General features: G+C 39.3%; 1 protein-coding gene across 1 annotated transcript in view; it reads right to left on the reverse strand.

Annotated features, from left to right (window-relative positions):
• The window catches only part of KLHL6 (kelch like family member 6), a 45,958-nt gene extending 21,957 nt beyond the window's left edge, over positions 1–24,001 (reverse strand). Inside the window, 3 exon segments of the mRNA XM_051991833.1 lie at positions 2,560–2,585; positions 2,588–2,724; positions 23,289–24,001. Coding sequence (XP_051847793.1) covers positions 2,560–2,585; positions 2,588–2,724; positions 23,289–23,548 — 423 coding nt within the window. The 5' untranslated portion in view covers positions 23,549–24,001.
• Positions 24,002–24,449: the final 448 nt, after the last annotated feature.

Consider the following 24,449-nt stretch of genomic DNA (forward strand, 5'->3'; position numbering starts at 1 on the left):
ACGATAATAACAACGATGGTGTTGTGTTGATACAGTGACTTCGGGTCTACAGAGAACTTTACCCCTGTTATCCCATTTGAGCCATTACAACGTGGGAGGCGGGTGCTCTCACGAGTAGCATCTTAGAGATGAGAGGTCAGAGGCTGAGAGAATTAAGTTTAAGTAACTTAATTTATTTTTAATAACCTAATTTAAGTAATTTACACCAGCGAGTAGCTGAGGGAGGATTCAAACTTCTCCTATTCCAAATCTAGAACTCTAGCCATTACACCGCCTTGACCTCTAGGGACATCCTGCTAGATGGGGACTTTATTTATTTTCAACATTTCAGATCAAAGGGTAAAAATAAGTGAGCCTTGATTTTCAGGCCACCTGCAGCCCACCTTCAGAGGCTTCACTTCTCCCTACAGAGTCTGCACAGGGTGTCCCAGGTTCACATGGTCGGTTCACTGAAGGAGGACTTTCCGGGAAGCCACGCAGGTGCATTTCAGCTCTTCGCCTGGAGTCTATATTAATAAACTGGGTAGGAGTCTGAAAGCAGCTAAAAGAGCGTTAGCTCCATCCCCCTCCCACAGGTTCTGTGGTCCTGGCACCTGGTCAGCCCCTTTAAGTCACTACAAAAACCTATCAATGGCCCTGCTCTGTGCTGGTGTTGCCTCTGTAACTATGGATCCCTGGGTAACAATAAGTCAAGCAGCACAAATTTGTAAAGTGCCCATCAAGTAGGCGTGATAAGACAAACATGAAAAGGTCTTGTTTCCAAGGGGCTTCCATTCCTCCCTAATTGCCTTGTATCCAACCTGCTTCCCCATGGAATGAAAGGGCCTTGTTTTTCATTGTGTACTTATCTCTTAACATAGTAAATTAATAATTTAACATACAGTAAGTGCTTAATAAATGCCTGTTAATTGAGTGTGCACGTGTTGTTTCCCATCCTCAATAGAATGTAAACTCTCTCTGAGGGGAGAGAAAGGAGTCAGGGAGATATTGTCAGACTTGAGCTTTAGTAAAAATCATTTTCAATCAAAAATAAATATTTATTAAGTGTCTGCTATGTAACAGGCTCTGCACTAAACTCTGGAGAGGCAAAAGGAGGCAAAAAATGGTCCCTGCCCTGAAGGAGCTTACAGTCTAACAAGGAAGACAACATGCAAGAATATACGAATATAAAATATATGAAGCAAACGAAGTATGGGATAAATAGGAAATAATTAACAGAGGGAAGGCACTTAGGAGGGGTTGGAGAAAGTAGGATTTTAGTTAGGTCTTAAAGGAAGTCCAGGAGATCAATAGTCAAAGCAGAAAGTATTCCAGGCATGAGAAACGGCCAGAAAGCATTCCAGGAGCGAGAGAGAGGATGTCTTGTTCTTGGAACAGCCAGAAGATTAGTGTCGCTGGCTCAAGAGTACATGTACGTGTTTAACACATATTGGATTACTTGCTATCTAGAGAAAGGAGTGGGGGGAAGGAGGGGAAAATTTGGAACACAAGGTTTTGCAAGGATCAATGTTGAAAAGTTATCCATGCATCTGTTTTGAAAATAAAAAGCTTTAATTAAAAAAAAATGAAGGGGAAAAAAGAGTACATGTACAGGAGTAAGGAATGGAAGGAGTAAGACAGGAAAGGTCACAGCTGTGTGAAGGATGCATTGGAGAGGCGTTACAGGCAAGTATAGCAGTAGTTCAGGTTAGAGATGTTGAGTTCCTAGAACATCCCAGTGCCTGTGAGTAGAGAGAAATCTGATATAAGAACTATTGTGAAGGCAGAAATATTTGACAATTGGATAGATTATATGGGTGAGAGATACTGAGGAGACAGGAGTAATTCAGAGAGTACATACCTGGGTGACTGGAAAGATTGTGATGCTTTTGACAGAAATAGGGGAGCCATGATTATCCCTCTATTCTTCCTCCACATCATCAGTATTCCTCTATCTTCCTCCACAATACTCCTCCCTTCCTTATAACAAATCACCCTCACTCCATAACAAATAAGTATAATAATAATTTTAAAAACAATACATGTTTTAGTCACGTCAAAAAATGTTTGTCTCATTCTGTACCTAAAATTTGTACTTTTCTGCCAAGAGGTAGAAAGTGTAAGACATATTTTCAAGTTTTGATCAGAATTTTTAACCTTTCAAAGTTATTTTCCTTTTACAATTCATTGTATAAATTGTTCTTCTGATGCTGCTCATTTTACTCTGCTTCACTTCAAAGAACTGTTCCTAAAATTCTCTAAATGCTTCACTTTTGTCAGTGAGCTGGCTGACTGCCTGATGGTGGGAGATTAAAAGCATAACGAGGGAATTAATGGGCAAGATTCCTATGTGGACTTGTTATACCCACAATACCTCTCATAACTACCCCCTCAAAACTAGTTTTCACATGAAGTTTCCGTGAGGATGGCATGCCCCAATCTTCAAGCAGACACAGGCCCCAGGAAAAGCCCACGCTTCTGTCATCCTAATGGCAGGTCTAGACAGTGCATGGAGGCAAGAGCCAGCAAGTTTCCCGGAGTTTCTGTTGACTGTCTCATTGGGTCTCTCGGTTCACCCACCTGGAAGAGGCTGGCAGCTTCCAAACCCGTTGGACATTCTGTTTGGTAATGAGAGCCTTACTTGTGTATGTATAGTCTAAGAGAATATTCATAGTTTCTGCATCCACGCCTTTGATGATGATTTTCTTCTCATATTTCTCCTTTAAGTCATTACAGAACATGGCCCTGAAAGAGAAATAGAAGTGGTCCCCAACTTACACGTGCCCAACTTATGTACAGCCCCTTCTCCCATCACAGTCCCCTTTGAGGCTCTTGCGGGTCCCTAACTTCTTCCCACTAGTGCTCTTTGGAATGGTCCAGGAAGAGCAGTCAAGTACCAGAGGACCCAGGCTCCTTCAAGAGCTGTCTCTGGTACTTAGAATAGAAGAACAGGTTTGGAACTGGAAGGTAGAAGTCATTGAGATTAATGACTGACCCACACTCACACAGCTAGTCATAATTCCAATCCAGCGGCCAACTCACCATGACTAATCTACCTTTCAAAGAATATAAGGGAACTTTACAGTGACCCACCATTTAGCACCCATAGGTCATGTTACAAGGCCTAAATGAAAAGAGAAAGGGAAGAAGAATTATCAGAGGGAGCCCATTTATTCCTTTTTCTTTTCCCTTCTATTTAACTAGTAGCAAAAAGAAGATACTTAAAAAAAGAAAAAACCTTGCAAAAAACATCAAAATGAAAGCTTAAAAAAAGGCTGAATTCTGCTAAGCTTTCTCTTCTACAGAGGGTCTGGTCAGAACCACAGCTAGTGAGAGTGGAAGAGGAAGCAGGTTATTTATTCCTGGGGCCCATATCATGAAAGGAGTAACTGACACATTCAATGAAAGGAGAATTGTTTTCAGAGATATAAATCTGTGGCAGTACCTAAACCTTTGGCAAAGTTTATAACTAGAAATTTTGAAGCCATGGAAAGCAGAAGGAGAAAGATGCCAGTGGGCAAAGAAAACATCTTCTGGAACAATGGGATAAGCACCCTCTAAACATCAGGGTCCTGTGAAAAAGCCCAGGTTGCCTGCCCTAGTTAATGACTCTGCTTCCTAAAATGTCTGTGCTCACTGTCTCCTCTACTGCTTGGTCTACTGAACTTGCAGAGCCCCTATTCCGGGAACCGACTAGGTTCCAAATTTATTCACATATATTTATGTTATAAAGACATATGTATCCTCATTTGTTCCAACATTAGAATGTAAGCTTGCTTAAACACCAAATTGGAAATCCTGAAAATCAAAGAGATTGAAAGAAAACCATCGAACTAGGAAATAAAAGTAGGAGCTGGTTTAAAACAACAACATCAGCAACAACAAATAGGAAGAAGTTGGTTCATTTGTTTTTTTAAAGAAAGAAAATCAAATAACTAATATCAAAAATGAAACAGGTAACTTCAGCTCTAATAAAAGTGAAATTAAAGCATTTATTAGGAGCTATTTTGCCTAATTATATGCCAATACATCTAACAACCTAAATGAAATGAATGATTATTTACTCTCTCTCTCTACATATATATATATATATATATACATACATACATATATTTATATATACATATATATGTACATATATATTTAAATTGTCCAGATTAACAGAAGAGGAAATAGAATATTTAAATAATGCTATGTTAGAAAAAAATTGTGGCAAGCCATAAATGATTTCCCTAAGTAAAAAATTCCAGAACCAAATGAATTTACAAGTGAATTCTATCAAACATTTGCAGAACAACTACTTTTAAAATTATATAAAATATTGGGGAAAATAAACAAAGGAGTTCTATTAAATTCCTCATACAACAAAAATATGGGGCTGATACCTAAACCAGAAAGAGTAAAAACAGAGAAATTACACGAGACTCCAATTTCTCTGATGAATATTGATACAAAAATTTTAAATAAAATACTAATAAGGAAATTATACCAATATATCACTATGACTAGGTGGCATTTATACCAGAAATGGAGGAGTAGTTCAATATTAAGAAAATTATCAGCATAATTGACCATTCCAATTACAAAACCAACAAAAATCATGTGATTATCTCAATAGATGAAGAAAAACCTTTTGATAAAATACAATAATTATTCTATTTTTTTAAAAACTCTAAAAAGAATAGGAATAAATGGCACTTTTCTTAAAATAATAGGTAGGATTTATCTAAAACCATCATCATGCATTATTTGTAATGGGGATAAACTGGAAGAATTCTTCCCGGTAAGATCAGGAACGAAGCAAGGATGCCCATTATTCTACTTTGTACTAGAAATGCTATCTAGAGCAATAAAGAAAAAAAAAAGAAATTGACAATATTAGTATTAATAATGAAGAAACAAAACTGTCACTTTTTGCAGATGATATGATAGTATATTTAGGGAGTCCTGAGAATCAACTAAAAAACTAGTTGAAATAATTAACAACTTCAGCAAAGTTGCAGGTTATAAAATAAGCCCACAGAAATCATTAGTATTTCTGTATATTACCAATAAATTTCAGCAACAAGAGATAGAAAGAGTTCTATTAAAAAAAACTGCAAACAATATAATATACTTAGGCATTTATTTACCAAATTAAACCCAGGAACTATATGAACATAATATAGTTAATCTTTTTCACATATTAAAAAAATCAGATCTAAACAATTGGAGAAACTTTAATTGTCTTGGTTAGGCAGAGTCAATATCATTTTTAGAAAATTTTAAAAATTAAAAAACAATCTAGTCAGTGCCATACCAATAAAACTGCAAAAAAAAATTGTTTTATAGAGCTAGAAAAAAATAACAAAATTCATCTGGAAAAAAATGGTCAAGAATATAAAGGAAAATTTTTTTACAGTAAATTTCTCTGATAGTCTTCATCTCTCAAATATATAAAAAATTGAGTCAAATTTATTTATTTGTTATGGTATTTTATTTTTTCCAATTATAGGTCAAACCATTTTTTTAGTAATTTTTAAAATTTGAAACTTAAATACAAAACAAAAAAAGAAGAAATGTCAAGTATATAACAAACCATGAGAAGATTCTTTATAAAATATTAAATTTCCATTCCAAAAAAAAACCTTTTATAATAAATAATACACATGGTTTTTAAAGCTTCCTGGCTTTTCTTTGCTTCCTTGTTGGTTTTCTTTTGTTCTCTGCTGTGTACTTTTTATTTTTTCCCCTCCCTCCTCACCTCCACCCTAAAGAAGGCTACAATTAAATGTGGAGATTATACATGTGTGTGTGTGTGTGTATATATATATATATATATATATATATATATATATATACATACATACACACACATATACATACAAACACATGGATATTTATAAGCATACACCTATATACATATATACATTCATACACATGTAAGACTGTATTATGTTTATTTCCTCCTGTCATCTATTTCTATGAAAGTGAATAGCATCTTCCTTCCTAAGTCCAAGTCTTTCCATGTTTTTCTAAATCAACCAGCTCATCATTTCCTACACCACAGCAATATTCCAACCCAATCACATCCTATCAGTGATTGTCTATGAATGTTTTTCCCTCAATTTTAGGTATTTCTTTTGTTCTTGCCTACCTAGGTTTTATTTATACAAGAAAATTTTAATTTAAAATAATGAAAATTATCCTTTTTTATTTCTACAATACTCTTACCTTGTAATATAATTTAAGAGGTGATACCACTCAATCTATTTTCCCTGGTTTCTGACCTTTTTTTTTTTTTTAAATGAACTGTTATTATTTTTTTCTAACTGTAATTTTTTATTGATTTAATTAGGATGACATTGAATAAATAGATTATTTAGGTACAATTGTCATTTTAAAAAGATATTGGCTTTACCTACCCATAAACAATAAATATTACTTCAATTGGTCAAATCTGAGTTTATTTGGATAAACAGTGTTTTATATTTATGGTCATATAATTCCTGTCTGTTTTGGCAAGTATATGTTCAAGCATTTTATATTATGTAGGTGGGATCAAAAACATCATTGAATAATATTGCTGACACACAGTATAGTTTCTCAATTTTTCTATTTTGATTAAATCTATTTTAACTTTAACTTTGTCTGAGATCATGATTACTACCCCTGCTTTTGTTATATACTAAATTCTACTCCTGCCCTTGATTTTATCTTTGTGTATAGCTCTCATTTTTATATTGTTTCCTGAGAGCAACATATTGTTGAATTCAAAACTTTAATTTGCTATCACTTTCTGTTTTATGGGTAAATTTGTCCCATTCACATTCAAAGCTACAATTACTTGTTACATAATTTTCTTTTCTATTTTCTTTCATTATCCTTCACACCCAATTTGACCCATCCCTCCTCATTCCTTTGCTTTACTTCTACCCCCTATTTTGCTTTCTTCTTCCCTAACCCACCCACTCCTTTAAGAGTTCCTCCCTCCCTTATCCTCTCCCCCATCCTATCACCTTAACCTCTTATTTCTTTCTGAATTTAGAAGACTTTTATGTCCTTCTAGATATATATATGTTATTCCCACTTTAACCCATTCCCAATGAAAGTAAGGTTCTGGCACTACCTGCCCTCACCCTATTAGCATCTTTTGTAGCAATTTTTCTTTTTATGCCTTATCTGTATAAGATAATTACTCCTTTTTAAAAAACCTCTCCCTACATTTTAATATTTTTTAGAACCAACCCATTGTATTCAGCTTATCTGACATTTTTCTTTCAAACTACCCAAATAACAATGACAGTCATAAGAGTACTACTATTATTTTCACATTAATTAGTTTGACCTTATTAATGTTTACCTTATGCTTCTTCAAATGTTATATAACAAATTTTCCCTTATGTTCTACTGTTTTGCCATAGAAACTTAAAAGTCTTTGAGTTTGTTCATTATCCTTTTTTTTAAATTGAGTATTATACTTAATTTTGCTGATAAGTTATCTTTATTCATAAACCCCAGTTCCTTTGTTCTATGGAATATAATATTCTAAGATCTACCATTTTTCAAAATAATATTTGCTAGCTTTTGTGTAATCTCGATTGTAGTTCCATGATATTTAAATGGTTTTCTTATCTTGTTGCTTCCAGTATTTTTTTCCTTAACCTGAAAGCTTTGAAACTTCTCTATAGTATTCCTGTAAATTTTCCTCCTAGGATTTCTTCCAGGTGGTGATTAGTGAGTTTTTTTTTTCCTATTTCTACTTTGCCTTCTTATTTTAGAACTTCAGGACACTTTTTTTGATGATTTCTTGTAATATTATATAGATTCTTTTTTTAAATCATTTTTTCAGGTAGTTTAACTATTCTTATATTAAAATATTTCTCTTTGATCTGTTCTCCAGATCAGTTGTTTTTCTGATAAGATATTTCACTTTCTTTTCTAGTTTTTCATTCTTTTGATTTTGTTTTATGATTTCTTGGTGTCTTTAAACATCATTAACTTTCCCCTGCCCAATTATATTTTTCAAGGAATTCTTTTCTTCCTTAATTTTTTGATTCTCTATTGTCAGTTGGTTGACTTTTCATAATTTTCCTGATTTTCTTGGATTGGTCTTATTTTTTCCCCTAAATTTTACTCAATCTCTCTTATTTGATTTATGAAGTATTTTTTAAGTACTTCCAAGTATTTTTTGTGCTTGGGACTATTTGGCCTTTCTCATTGAAAAAGGAGTGACTTTTTTAGTTCCATTATGTTCTTCTGAATATGGACTCAAACCTTCTATGCCCATAGTAACTATCTATGGTTGGATTCTTCTCCTTTGCTTACTTATTTTCATTCATTTCTTTTTTGTTTTATTTTGTTTTTAGCAGATTTTAATGTAATCCTGTAGTCCTGAAATATGGGTAATGATGCCCTAAGCTTCAGCTCTTTCTTTTTCTTTTTTTTCCTTTGGTGCTCTCTCTTTCCCCTGCCCTCCTCCCCCCCCCCCCACAGGCAATTGAGGTTAGTGACTTGCCTAGGATCTCACAGCTAGAAAGCATTAAGTGTCTGAGACCAGATTTGATTTCCCATCCTCCTGACTTCAGGGCTGGTGCTCTATACAGGGGTCCTCAAACTACGGCCCATGGGCCAGATGCAGTAGCTGAGGACGTTTATACCCCTCACCCAGGGTTATGAAGTTTCTTTATTTAAAGGCCCACAAAACAAAGTTTTTGTTTTTACTATAGTTTGGCCCTCCAACCGTCTGAGGGACAGTGAACTGGCCCCTATTTAAAAAGTTTGAGGACCCCTGGACTACACCATCTAGCTGCCCCTGCCTCAAATCTTTCTTACTTCAATTTTCTGAAGTCTCTGTCTGGGGGCCTAATCTTGGGCTCTTCTCTCTATTCCTAAGCCACATCTAGTGCCCCTCACCACACTGTCCACAATTGATTTTGTTCCCTGTGACTCCTGCAAACTACAGCTGTCCACTTAACCCCAGAACTGAAATCAATAATAACTTCAGAATTATAAATGCTACAAATTTACAACATTGATATCAAAAAGTTTAATTATTTACAACTATAAAATATTTATATGTTTCTTATTAAAATTCAACATAACCACTATATAGGAAAAGAAGCCAGACTGAACCAGGTAGAGAAAGAGGGAGTCTATGTTAGAGGTAAGACTCCTGAGAGGTTGATTTATAATGTGTCAAAAGACAAAGAAACTCCAGATTATACCAATGACAAAAAAGAGTGACCGAGAGAATATCAGTGACTTGTGGGCTGTATATTATACCTTCTCTTCCATACAATATCTTTATCAGGGTTTTCTATATATGAACCAAGGACATCCTCCATGAAGATCTTTGGAGGAAACTTGCAGGCAAGCTTTCTCAAGGGATTTTTTTTTAGGGGAGGGGAGGAAATTAGGGGTAAGTAACTTGTCCAGGATCACACAGGTAGTAAGAGTCTGAGGTCATATTTGAACTCATATCTTCCTAACTCCAGGGATGATTTTCTACCTACTATACCACCCACTGCCTCCTCAGGTGATTTTTCTATAATGGACTATCTCTTCCATTTCACAATCAATGGAAAGATAGACTATAACATATCATTTTGTAAATCATTTGTGGATTACAAACAAGAATTAGACAGTGAATTGAAACATCACCTCACAGGCTCTTTTATGTTTATTTATTTGTTTGTTTGTTTGCTGAAACAATTGGAGTTAACTAACTTTCTCAGAATCACACAACTAGGAAGTGTTAAGTATCTGAGACCAGATTTGAACTCAATCCTCCTGACTTCAGAGGTGGTGCTTTCACAGGCTCTTTTCCAGCAAAAGACCCCATTCATTCACCAAAACCATTCCAAATTCCTTGGAGGATATAACAGAAATAACCCTGTCCACAACTATGTGATAATGGACTGTGTGAGGCATGAAACAGGTTTTTGCTTGCCAAATAGATGCTTGCCAAAGCCATTCACCACCGTGATGGAGGAGACCCTGGAGAAGGATTCTGTGTGTGTGAATGGTGGGATCCTCCAGGTGCTCCCATTTGTAGATGCCGCCATGTTGATTGCATCAAGCTCCAGGACCTTTCAGAGCCTCTTGGAAGAGATCTGGAGTCACTCAAAGGAGTTTGGCCCAATTATTCACACAGACAAGACCAAATGGATGAAGAATGTCTACCCAGCAGGGGTCCTCAAACTACGGCAGCGAGCCAGATGCAGCAGCTGAGGATGTTTATCCTCCTCACCCAGGGCTATGAAGTTTCTTTATTTAAAGGCCCACAAAACAAAGTTGTTGTTTTTACTATAGTCCAGCCCTCCAACAGTCTGAGGGACAGTGAACTGGCCCCCTATTTAAAAAGTCTGAGGATCCCTGGACTGTGTAAATATCATTAGGCAATGGATAGCCTATAGAAGTTAACCAACCATACAGGCTGGTTCAGTGAATTTGGGGTTAGAAATAATGTGAGTCCAGATCCCGCTGAGACATTTCCTAGTACATGATTCATGTCAAGTCACTCATCTCTGTCTTCCTCAGTTTCCTCAGGAAAAAATAGCAAGATTGTTGTGAAAATTGAATGAGATAATAATCATGAAACTCTTGGCAACTTTAAAGTACCATATAAATGCTATTTGGGCAGACATACAGATGGATAATGAACAGGAGGCCCAGAATAGAAAAGGAGGAAGACAATGGGGGGAATCACCTTCAGAAACTGCAACGCTCTTTTAGGGCACCCATGCTGTCCATAAAGGCCAAGGCCCATCTTTCCTGTGCAAACACCATGGCTAGTGTTGCTCCATGGCAGAGAAAGCCAGAACTCCATTGCCTCTGAAGGACTAAAAGAAGAATCACACAAAAGGCAATGGAAAGATTTTTGGATTTTTGGTGGCTGTGAGCAGGCCATATAATGCAACCAATGAAGAATGCTGAAGAGGACCAGAGTGACTGACATGTGAAAGAGAAGCTGGAATGGTCATATCGCAAGAGTGAATGCAGTGAATGCAGGGGTATGGACAGGTTGCTTCACTGCTACTCCATGATGCTGGAGAAAAGCATGGAAGGCCTCTAGCACATTGGAGGAAACCACCTGCGGCAAGCTGGGGGGGTTCATGGACCAGAGTTACACAGGATGAACAGGCAGGGATGGGTCGCAATCTGCCTTGTTTCAGGGGATTTCTAACTCAGAGAGATGGTAGCTCTTTTGGAGTGCATAGAGAGATAGCTACGTATACATATATAATCTATATATTCTTATCTTATCTTATCTATCTACAATGTGTAGAGCATTTGGATAGATATGCATCTATCCAAATAGATACATAGATATCCAAATAGATAGATCTACAATCTACCTATCTACAATATGAAGAGCATGTACGTATGTAAATATAGAGATAGGTGACGGAGAGAGTGAGATAATCACATATAAATATATATACATCTATACCCTGCCGGTAGACATCCTTCATCCATTTGGTCTTGTCTGTGTGAATAACTGGACCAAACTCCTTGGCGTGACTCCAGATCTCTTCCAAGAGGCTCTGAAAGGTCCTGGGGCTTGATGCAATCAACATGGAGGCATCTACAAATGGGAGCACCTGGAGGATCTCACCATTCACACACACAGCCAGACTTGTGCTTTCATTAGTATGGAGAGTTCCTGGTGAGAAACTCCCTATACCAATGCACATCTGGCCCTTTCTGGGTCTGGTTATCTTGGAGACTTGCCTGGATCCTTGGTGGAAAAGGGCAGAGTTCACCCCAATATATAACTGTATAGATAGATAGAAATCTATATCTATAAATATATATCTATCTCTATCTCTATAGATATACATAGAGATAGAGATAGAGATAGAGATAGAGATAGAGATAGAGATAGAGATAGAGATAGAGATCAATCAAAGCCCATGCAGGACTTTGGAAGCCTGGACGCATTTCCTCTCCCAGTAAAGGCTTGCCAGGATTGCCTACATTGTACCCACTGAAGCACAGATATGTCCCCTTCCCCACCCCGACCCCTCTCCCCACCGGAGCTCCACTTTCTGTCCTGGCACCCAGTAACTTTTCCATGAAGGCAAACATTGGTAACAAGAGACCCTGGCTTTCCATCGTAAAGATACCTTCTGTACTATCTCTTTCAAGTGATTTTAAAAATTTCACCTGATAAAAAAGCATCCTTCCAATGCCCAGTCTTCCTCCTTTCCCCCACCTCTATAACAAGGTCCAGGAAACTCTATAATCAATTAGTTTCCCCATCTGTAAAATGGAGGCAAAGGCTGCATGGAGACAAGCTATACAGTTCTCACTTTCATGGACTCGTCCATTCAGAGCTGGAAGGAAACTTAGGTTTCCTGTAGTTTGACCTCCTGTTTTACAGATGAGGAAACTGAGATCCAGAGAGGACTTGGGACTCGCCCAAGATCACACCAGTAGCCAGAATCAGAAGTTGTTTTGAATCCAGTCTTGTCTAATCCTCTCTCGTCTAAGCCATGAATTCATTTTCTAAGTTTCACATCACACTGGGTGCTCACGGCCCTAAGGGCACTGCAGCACTACAGGAGCAGATTTCCCAACTCCTCCGCCACCTCTTTTGGCTGGTGATGTTGGTACCTGTTGTAGTTCAGGCTTCGCTCTTCACCTCTGCTCCTGGCTTCTTTTAAACCTCCGCCCAGACCCCAGTTTCTGCCAAAAATGTTCCCTCTTCCCCTCCCCCTACTGCTAGACTCTCCCTTCTAAGATCATTTCCCATTTTCCCTGTATGTACTTTATACATCCATACATATTTGTGTGTTATCTCTCCCTGCCCCCGCCCCTTCTTAGAGTATAAGTTCCTTGAAGGCAGGGACTGAATTTTTACCTGCATAGAATGAGTGTTGAATAAATGTTTCTTGGCTGACTGACTGATCATGGCTAAGACACATTGGGAAACATGCCAAAAATTAAAAATAAAAACTGGTCCCGCCCAGCAACCCAACGAGTTTGTCCACCGAGCCATGTGGAGGGCGAGAAAAATGTTTTCATTTCACTGCGTGTCTGCTGTTTCAGTCTCCACCTTCTCATAGACATTAATTGCTTCTTCTAAGAAGTGCCTGTCATGCCTTCTGGGGTTTTTCCACTGTTTGTTTTAGTTTTGATTTTGGTAACCCGAGGTGTTCCACAGGACATGAGCTAATCATGGGAGATAGCCTTCGGCACCTCTTATCTTTTTCTGTCTTATCCCTGAGCTTCTCTCTGGCTCCATCCCTGGTTCTTTTGGTTCAGCCAGTGAAGACTGGAAGTAGGGGATACAGCAGAAAAAAACATTAGCCCTGGAGTTACAGATCTGTTATTGTTGGATTGTTTTTTAGTCTTTCATGACCCTATTTTTCTTGACAGAGACACTGATGTGGTTGGCCATTTCCTTCTCCAGCCCATTTTACAGATGAGGAAACTGAGGCAGACTTGCCCAAGATCTCACAGCTATTAAGTGTCTGAGCCCAGATTTGAACTCATGAAGATGAGTCTCCCTGATTCCAGGCCTGGAGCTCTATCCATTCAGCTGCCAGAAAGGACTTTAGAGAACATATAACTCAACCTCATTTAACCAATGAGCAAACTGTTGCAGCAAGATGAGATGTCCTAGACCACACAGGCTGTAAGGGATAGAGTTAAGATCAGAATTCAGATCCCCTGGCTCCAAATCTGTGTTCTTCCTACGGTACCAAGCCACCTCAGTGGGCTGAAATGGAGCATCGGTTGGTTTGTTCTTCTCTCCCTGTTTTTACATTGCTGCCAGAAGCTTTTGCTTTGAATTCAGCGTTTTTGCCCAGATCTGGAAATATAAGGTATTATTGTGCAGGATCCCGTGACTGTCAGAACCTTCTCCACACTTTCCAGTGACTCCCTGATCCTCACAGGACACTTAGGAAACCAAGGGTAGCTATTAGGCTCCACATTTCACAGCTGAAAAACAGGCCAAGAGCAAGTAAATTGCCCAATAATCACGCAGTGAGTCAGAGGGAAAGTTTGAAACAGAGCCTTAGCCACAAGACTGTCTGTCCCAGCAGCTGTGAAAACACCCAAGGGTCCCCGTCTCAGCACTAAGGAAATCGGGCTCTGAAGTTAAACAGAAGAAAATCAGGCTGCTCCAGCCTGCCCTCCCTCATTCCCTGGGACCTGGTTTGGGGGGCTTCAGTGTGGGGGGGAGGCAGGGAGCCTGGGGGATCTGCCCCAGAATCTGCAGGGCCCATTGGAGTAGGGAGGGAGGAGGTTGGGAGAAAGGCCAGCCCATTCCATTCCTGCATGGATAGCTCTGCTAAAGACATTTTTTCCCTTAAATCAAACCCAAATTTTTCCTTTTTGAAACTCAGTCATTGTTCCTCCTGCCTTCTCTCACCCCGCCCCCCCCAAGCAGAACAAAACCAATCCCTCTTCTATATATAAAAAACCCAACTTTTAGCTGTAAAACTAGACAATTTCCTGAACCAGGGCTCCCCAGGGTTCCAGAGAGATGCTACTGCAGTGGGAAAAGAAAAGATTCACAATCACTTGTAAGATGTGGAGAGCAGAGCAGAGGGTAAAGTTGGGACAGGTATGAAGGTAAACATTCATCAGTTAATCGATTTTATTTATTTATTAAGTTTATTTTCATTTATTTATTTTGTTTAATTATTTAGTATTTTGTTTAATTTTTATTTTATTATTAAGATTATTATATATAATATTATAAAAGAAATAAATATTATTTCTTAAGTGACAAATATGTGTCGACCCTGGTGCTGGGTGCTGAAGATATAAAAATTAAGATACAAACAAATCATTTAGTAAGCCCTTCTGTATATTCAGTACAAAACGGAAACAATTTCTGCTCTCCCGCAGTTGAGAGTCCAAGGTGGGGACAGAACAAGTGGACGTGCTGAATAAATAATTGGGAGTTTGGGAGCAAGGGCACCCACAGGTAGGAGTGGGGGGTGGGAAAGGCTTCTTGGAGCTTTGGGTCAGTGGACCCACTCTATGGAGCAAAGGTAAAGTGGCAGAGAATCCCAGGTGTGAGGAATGGCCTCAGAGATGGGGGATGAAAAGCCGAGCATGAGGAAGAGAGAGAGAGAGTCTGTCTGGTTGGGCCTCTGATCCTAACTCGGTGTGAGTAGGGTGAATAAGGACCTTTCTGTGGTCCGTCAGGCGGAAACCTGGGCTTGTGGACAGAATTTTTGTTGGCGGCCGTTTTTGTTTCGGCTTTTTCTTCTTCTTGTCCTAGGAGGCCGGGACCATGACCACGCTTCCTTCCTAGACTCATAGAGCCCACGTCCAAGACGTCGGGAGTCCCACGATACGTCAAATCCAACCCAAACCTGGACGAGAATCTGCTCTACAACATGCTCCCCAGAGAGCCAACCAGTCTTTGCGGGAAGTTCTCCAGGGAGGTGAGATCTATGTTTAGATCCCTCTCAGTGTGAACTTTTCCATTTCTGTCAAAAGCTCCTATTTCTGCCTCCTAAAATAAGGCACAACCAAGTCTCCCCACTTCTCTACATGATGGCCGTCCAAATACTTGAAGGCAGTAATCTTGTCTCTCCACCTTGATTTTGGGTTTAGTGTTCTGGTTTTTTTTATTTTTTTTTATTTTGAGGTTAAATATTCCCTGCTTAATCCCATAGCATCAACCCAAGATCTTTCAGTAGCCTGATTTTTCTCCTCTGGATGCTCTCCAGAATTGAACACGATGCTTGAAGCCTTGGTCAACCAGTGGGATTAACGCCTATATAGTGAGGGACCCCACATCTCTCTTAAAGTAGTCTAAGCTTTGGGGGCTGCTAAAGCACACTTTTATAAGTTCATAATTTATCGAGACCCCACCCTCACCTAATATTATTTCTAGACATCATCTAGCGCCTTAAAAACAGGAGCTGTCTTTGTATCTCCAGTGCCTAGCAGTGGCAAATACATGTTTATTAATTATTTCTCTCTCCTAAAAAAAAATCATCCTGTATTCATGCCTTTATGTTGTATTTTGTATATTTTTCTATACCTATAAATTGTTTGTCCTTATCATAAATCAAAAAATAAACAAGTATTTTGATGTACCAAGCACTGTGCTAGATGCTACAGAGTCAGAGGCGAAATAAAATAATTAAATAGTCCCTGCCCTCAGGCAGCTTCCATTTTATGTCTTGTTAGGATTATGCTGCCTGAGAGTAAAAATTATCTCATTCTTTGTATTTGCTTAATAAATATTTATTGGTTGATGGAAAGGAATAAGAGACCCAGAGTAAAATTATGACAACACTGGATGAATTCTCCTTCCTGCTGTCAAAAGCAGGGGAGTCTATCTCTGTCTCAAAGGCAAGCTCATTGCTCTCCTCCTTCTGAACCTCATTTGGGCCCCACTTTCAGAGCCAGACATATCCCTATCCCAACAGTGCTAGGACAGACTGAGGATGATCCTTAAGGAGAGAGAGCCTGGTTACTGGGCTAGTGAACCCCTGAAAGCCTGAATCAGTCTGGAGCCCTTCCTGGGGACAAGTTTAGCTTCTGTTTTTTTTTATTTTTAGTAACTACAACAGAGAAATAAATAAGGTGGGAGGGGAGTCTGTTTTATTGTGGTTCTCCCAAGCTCAGAAGCTAAAGTTCTCAGCTAGTTAGCTCCTCACAATTAATAAAATACAGGCACTGGGGCAGAAGGGCCATTCCTGATCTTTCTGGGGAGCGTAACACCCGGAGCAAACTAGCCCTCAGTTCCCCTAAGATTCTGGGAGCTGGACAAGGAGATCCATGAGAGCAAGAATCCCACCACCACATCCCTCTAGGGCCACATCCATCTGTAGCTAGAACAATATTCTCCAGGGAGTCCAAAGACAAGATGTCCAAGTAGCTAATCTACTTGCTACTCTGAAGAGAAGAATAGAAGGAAAATCCCTTCATGACTAATCAGGAATTAGAGGCAGTTTGTAAACACAGGTCTCACACAAACACAGACACACACAATTAGCCATTCCACAGCCTCTCCTTCCTGGCTTTGAAAAATAGCTAGAGCCCTTCCTTTGTGTTTTTTTCTTTGTCCTTTTGTTCAAAAACTCAGGATCCTGACAGTGTCAAAGATTTCAGCCATTTTCATCCATTAAAAAAAAAAAAAGAAGAATAAAATGTTACTCTTATGCGTATAGCTTTCCAAAGCTTCAGAACATAGTTTATTGTGTAGATTTTTGGTAGCAGTTTGGGGAGAACTAAACCTGTGGTATCCTTCATCTGGGGGGCTTCTACTGGGAGAACTCTCTCTTTGGATGCATATCAAAGGTGCTCCTTAGGCAGTCCCAAAGGCTGGACATTAAATGACTTGGCCAGACTCACCCAGCTCACCGTAGGTGTCCAGGGGTAGGACTGGAACCTAGGGCCCAGCTCCAAGCTTCCTCTCCAGGGTAAAGTGAATAGCAAAAAACTGAGGGGAGAATTATAGCTCAGTCTTCCTGATAAAGGCCTCATTTCTAAAATATAGAGAGAATTGATTCAAATTTATAAGAATACAAGCTATTCCCCAATTGATAAATGGTCAAAGGTTATGAACAGTCAATTTCCAGATGAAGAAATTAAAGCCATCTATATTAACATGAAAAATATCTAAATCATTATTGATTAGAAAAACTCTGAGGTATCATCTCACATCTCTCAGAGGGGCTAAGATGACAGGAAAAAATAATGAAAAATATTTTTTATTTATCTGGGACACTGGTGCATTGTTGGTATAGAGTCATGAACTGATCCAACCATTCTGGAGAGCAATTTGGAACTATGCCTAAAGTGTGTAATCCCTTCACTCTAGCAGTCTCATTCCTGGGTCTGTGTCTCAAAGATATAATAAATAAGGGGGAAGGACACATTTATGTAAAAATGTTCGTAGCAGTTCTTTTTATAACAGCAAGGAATTAGAAATTGAGTAGATGCCCAACAGTTGGGGAATGGCTGAATGAAATATGGTATATTAAGGGAATGGAATAGTATTGTTGTATAAAAAATGATGAGCTAGCTAATTTTAGAAAAGTCTGGAAAGACCTACGTGAACTGATGCTGAGTGAAGTGAGCAAATCCCAGAGAACACTGTACACAAGTAACAATAAGATCATGTGAGGATCAACTGGGAGGGACTTGGCTCTTCTCAACAATGAGATGATTCAAGGCAATTCCAATAGACTTGGGATGAAAAATGCCAGTCTCATCTAGACAGAGAACTATGGAGATCGAATGTAGATTGAAGCATAGTAGTTTCATCTTTTGTTTGTTTTTTCTTTCTCTTTTTTTTCTTTTAGATCTTATTTTTCCTGTACAACATGACAAATATGGAAATGTGTTTAAAAGAATTGCACATATTAATCGTTATTAGATTGCTTGCTGCCTTGCAAGGGAACATGAAGTATTGCAAAAATGGATATTGAAAATTGTCCTTGCGTATATTTGAGAAAATAAAATACTAATGAAAAATTTTAAAAGAATACATTTTATTTTCACTAATCTCTAATTGAAATGGAAAACTTCCATCAATTAGTTTAAAAGATTATTTAGAGAAAAAGTAAAGAGGCTTTCCCAGAGATGATCAAAGGGAACACACACACACACACACACACACACACACACACACACACACACACAGTATTCCTCTGATAAACCCTACTAGTAGAGAAACAGATGCCAGTCTATGTTAGGAGAAAAATTTTCTTCACTGAAAGTTCCTTATACTAATGAAATCAAAGGTAAGTTTTTTAATTACAAAAAAATTAAAATAAACACCTTCTTTATATAAATCCTACTTCAGTGTTTGATATGATCTGAAAATAATCCTGAGTCCTTAGGGGTTGTGTCAAGTAGTGCTACAAGCTCTGACAGGGTCTACTAGACTAGAAAGGCTTTGGACATGGGCCTAGTACTGGCCTGGCCAGTTGTCCAAGGAATAGTTGGGTAAGTAGAGCAGAAGTTACCATCGGGAGCAGGCTGGCTACAGAGGGATGGATTGGATCCCTTTAATGGACAAAATTACAAAACAATCTTCATTTCTTTAGCGTGCCTTCCTGCTCCCATAGTTATAGTTGAAGTCCTCCTTGACAGTCCAGGGACATCTAGATTTTTTTTAATGCACAAAATAAAATAGGGAGAATTACAGGGGAAATAAAATCTAATGAAATGAAGTTTTAAAGGATTTAAACAAATTGACAGACTCTTTGAAATCTATATACGGACCCATGGACTCTAGCTTACCAGCCTCCAGGTTAGAGGTTGCTAAAAAGTTAATTAGTTCTTGGATCATTAGGAATTTTAAATCTTGACACTTTGTAAGCCAAGACCAACAAAGTCACTGACTTTTAGAGAAACTGAACCCCCAAAATGCTGACAAATTGTTAGGATAAAATCAGAAGATAAAAGAACGACAGCTCAGTGGAGAGATGGTTATCCCATCTCTTCTTCAAACTTGTTTTCATCATGTACTGATATACGGGTATGTTCACATATCTGCAGATAGGAAGCATCAGATCATGGGCCATGAGGTCCTGCTACCTTGGAGAGCTTTTAATGAATGTAGGCAAACACACAACAAAAAGAACGGGTTGGGCTTCTGGGGCTGAACCAACATCCATTGCAGAAAATAAAAATATGGAGAAATTCTATGAAAAACGATGAATAAGATCTTCCATACTTAGTCCACCCAGACCCAGACACTCAATGACTTCAACCTGAGGAGGAGCACAGCGGACAACAGTGAAAATGTTGTTGGAAAATATGTTTGAGATCAAAAAATGAAAGAAGCCAGAAGCAGGTAACTCTGGAGAAACTTCCCATGCAAAGGATACTTATAGATGCTTTCTAATCATTAATTTCACAGCGACTTTAATATCCTTAGGTTACATGTGAACTAAATGATAAAAATGTCAATGTTCCAGTAAGATGGTGGAGTGAGACATTATCATCAATTGTCTCTGATATGTTTGGGGTTTTTTCATTTATGCTTTCTTTCCCAAACTAGATTCCAAATTACATAACAATTGAGAGAAGTGACCTCTTAGATATAGAAGACCGTGGAGACAGAATGTTGCATTCAATATTGTATTCTTTTTTCTTCTTCATGCCCATGGTATCAAGGATGGCATGGAGAACATTATAGGTACTCAATAGTGATTGGTTAATTTTTTTTTCACAATGAATACTTTCTTCATTCAATAATTCAGAATTTCCTAAGTTATAGATAAAATAGATAATCTCAAGTTTAAGGAGGACTGGGAAAGGCATTTTGTAGAAAGTGAGATTTTAGTCATTTTAGCCTTAGCTGTTAATGAGTAGTATTATCAACAAACGTTCAAACAAACACCAAATTCCAAGAAGTAAGGAAATGATGTAAATAATTCTAACAGCTCCCACCCCAAATGTTTAAACACTCAGAAAAATGGGACATAAACAAAAGACGCTGATTTTGTCTGCATTTTATGGAATTTAGTCAATGCCGGAGTCCCTGCGTTATAGAGAAGTATAAAAGATTCTAAACCCAATCAACTCACAAAATGATGAAAAGCTGTTGGAAAAAAAACCGACCTGCTGGCCCGAGAGCTAACCAAGCCAACTAAGACTGAGTTGAGACCAAACCCACCATTTTACAAATGAGGAGACTGGGACCCAGAATATTTGATCCGGTCTAGGTCACAAAGAACCAAGATTTGACCCCCTATCCTTTTTCTTCAAATTCAGTGCTCTCCCAAAATATCCTGTCAGCCCAAGAGTGTTCAGAGATGAAACGAAGAGGACGACAAGCAGACGGGAAATGAAACAATTCTTCCAGCAATTAATAGCAGTCAATGTCGAGACTATGTAAGAGGCTATGTAAGAGTAAGGAAAAGGAAGTGGGCTGGCGGGATAGAAAGGAGAGACAACACAGAACCAGCAGGAGGCTACATGGCTATGTCTGATATATTGAGGAAACCTAAGAAAGAATCACACAAAAGGAAAATGGAAGGAGTGAAATTTGCAGCATTGGAGGGATTGCTCATAGGCCGAAATGACTGTCATCAAAGTATCTCAGAAAGAGAGTAGGATTCTAAGACCATTAGTCCAAATCCTTCATTTACAGATGAGGAACTGAGGCAAAGGGATGCTAAGTAATTTGCCCAACATCCCATGGACATCAATTGTCAAAGGAACCAAGATTCTCTGGCTTCATGACTAGTAGTCTCTTTTCATAGATTTTGCTATCTTTTTTCTTCCATATAATAATGACAAATTCAATAGGAAGACCCAACACAGTAGTCTATTTATCTCAGGAGCCCTCAATAATTAATTGGTCTCATGTGGATAGTCATACCCTCTACCCTATCTATGGATGGTCTCAATCCTGAGAAAATAAGTTAACAAAGAAAATGTCTTTTGTGTCATTTATGAGGCAAATATTATTCAGTACCTGCTGGAGAAGAGTCTGCTCTGCTGGGGTTTTTCAATGTGTTAATCACAACAGTTGTATGATGGGAAGAAGTGTATGAACTAATATGGAGGGAAGCAAGCAGAACCGGGAGGTCAGTCTACAGCCTGGCCATAATAATGTAAATGAAAACAACCTTGAACGGTAGCTTCTGAATAACTGTCACGCTCATTTGTGGTGTCAGGGGACAGATGATGTTCTCCCAGGAGGGAGGTGGAGAACTAGCGATGCAGAATGTTATGTATGACCTCAAACACCAGGCCGGTCTTAGTTGGTTTGGTTTAAATATTTTTGTTTGGTATAAAGAAGGGTTCAATGGGGGCAGACAGAGAAAGGGATGGGAAATTGGGAAATAACTGTAGCATAAATTCAAAAAGAATTGTTAAAACTGAAAAAATAAAGTTATTTGTTCTTTTCTCTGTGATCTAAAATACTGAATCCAAAGATCCCTTTCCTTGATGCAAGAATTATCATATGGTTTCTCCTTTCTCCATAGCAATAACTCTTGATACTTTGCAGCCATGGGACACCTGGACGCCAGGTTTTGATCAATACCTTGTTGCTTATATTCCCAGGATGGAAAAAAGGTTGAGTCTGAGACCAGAAAACTTGGGGTCAACATCTAGCTTTCCTCCTTATCGTCTGTGGGCGGTGTGTAGTGAAAACCCAGGCAAATCATTTGACTTCTCTGAGCCTACCTGCTCTCCCAGGTTCCTTCCAGCTCTATAGTTATGATCATGTCATTCTAAGTCACTTTTCTGGGCCTCAGTTTCCCCAGCAGTAAATAAGAATGGGGGGCTTGGTGACCTCTGAGTGATTCTAGAGCTGGAGTCCTATGATCTTATAACTAGAAAAAGCTAAAGTCCCTTCTACCTCTAAATCTATGCTTCCATGATTTTCCCATCAGTCAAGTCAATAAGCATTTGAAAATCACCTACAATGTCCCATGGTGCTATGCTAAGTTCTGGGGATATAAAAAAGCCCAGAACACAGTCCCTGCTCTCAAAAACTCATAAGCTAATGAAGGGGAACATGTAAACATCTGTGTACACTCAACAAATATGAGTGTATCCCAACAAATATGGGATAAAGAAGTAATCAACGGGGGAAAGCATAGAGTTCAAAGGGATGGGAAAGACCTCCTTTAGAAGGTGGGATTTCAGCTGACACCTCAAGGAAACCCAGAAGTGGAGAGGATGAGGGAGAGAATTCTAGGAATAGGGGACACAAAGTGAGGGCTATCCATTAGATGGAGATAAGGCTAATAGATCAGACAGAGACTTCAATGTGACATAAACATTCAGCAGCCTTCTTCGTTCCCGTCCTTCTCCCTCTGTCCCCCAAATCTCCCTAAATCCCTTAATGATAGGAGGTAAGAGGCCCAGACCAGCTAATTCAACCAAGTCCTTTTATAAGTGGGGATGCTCAAATCCAGGAAAGGTGAAGCGGCAAGAGAGTGTCGGAGTCAGGATTTGAACTCAGGTCAAAGCCTCCTCAGCAGTTCATGTTAGAACTCAGAAAAAAGGAGGGACTCTGGTTCTACATCCTGTTTCCCTGGTACCGTTACAGAGAACAAAGCCGAGGACTGTGCCAAATTAAAAACAAAACGACTGGACTCGGCGAGACTAGGGAGTTTCAATTCATCTCCTCTTGCTCTGCAACAAGTCCCCTTGGCTTGGACTTCCGGCTAAATGTGGGCCCCAGTGGTCATTTTTCTGTGACAATCTCTATGTTCACCAGATCTGGGCATCTCCCCTCAGGTGATTTTCAAGCCATAGCTACGGCTTCCTACCAATTTGTTCCATCAATCGGTCTATCTACCAGTTCTAGCAGCAGCAAGGAGGATTTTTGTTCAATGTCCAAGCGGCCGCCTCTGGTTCTGGGTCTCACGTACCTGAAGTAATTGCTGGCCGCAGCGAGCACCGCCCGGTGGCAGGAGAACTCCTGAACGTCCACACACAGGATGACATCGGTCAGGGAGTTCTCCAGCCGGAGGTTCTCCAGGCCGTTCTGAAGAATTCTCGAGAGCTCCGTGTCATCAAATTTCACTTTTTCACCGTTCAGGATCTCCACCAGGTCTCCCCTCTTCCTGGAGTGGCCCTCGTCCAGAGGGGTGAGGGGGCCCTCCAGGCTTTTCTCCACAGTGTCCCCCATGTTTCGGGGGGCACCGTGTCATCCCGTCCCCGCTCGAGTCGAAAGGAGCTCTGATGCTGCACCCAGGTCACCCTGCAGGGGCGAAGCAGATTTCCTGTCCGGGGCCCTCCGCTTATCAACAGCTGTCACACACACACACACAACAGGAAACCTTGCACTTTCTCATCCTGTTGCTACAAATGAGGGCAACTTCTTTTTTTCTTCTTTCTTTGAAATATCGCCGCGTTCAGAAACGGCCCCAGACAGACGTCGGAAGGGGGACGCTGGGACACAAGGGGGAGATTCGGATGGCAGAGCCCACATGTAATCACAAATTCAGTCAGAAGATGTCTCAGACGTCACCGAGTCCAAGGAAACTGGAAAGAGCTTTGCTCAGGCTCACATACGGAGAGGGCCACAGAGAGTCCGGACACTACACACAAAGATTTGATTTCAAATCACAGGATTTGAATTCAGGTCTTCCTCACCCAGGGCAGTCTTTGGAAAGAACAGGGGGGCTACAGTCAGGAGAACCTGTGTTCAAGTCCAGCTTGTGCTGGAGAAGTCACTTCTCCCTCTTTGCCTCAGTTTACTTATCTGTAAAATGAACTGGAAAAGGAAATGATAATAATAATTAATTCTTGTGTCTTTGCCAAGAAAACCCCAAATGGGGTCATGAAGAGTCAGACATGACTAAATAACAACTTCCTGATTCCAGCTCTCCATCAAGCTGGTATTAAACTAGGAACTTTTTTTGCTTTCTTTGAATATCCAGTGCTTTGTACACAATAGGTCTTTAATAAATGCTCATCAACTGACTTCGATCTTAATATCAATTTGGTCCTGGCTGTTGATTATATTTTAATCTCTCTAAATGAAACCTTGTGCTTACTGGGACAATTTTGGGAGTTTTCATAAACTG

This window comes from Antechinus flavipes, chromosome 4, assembly GCF_016432865.1.
Source record: "Antechinus flavipes isolate AdamAnt ecotype Samford, QLD, Australia chromosome 4, AdamAnt_v2, whole genome shotgun sequence".
Taxonomy (NCBI): Eukaryota; Metazoa; Chordata; class Mammalia; order Dasyuromorphia; family Dasyuridae; genus Antechinus; species Antechinus flavipes.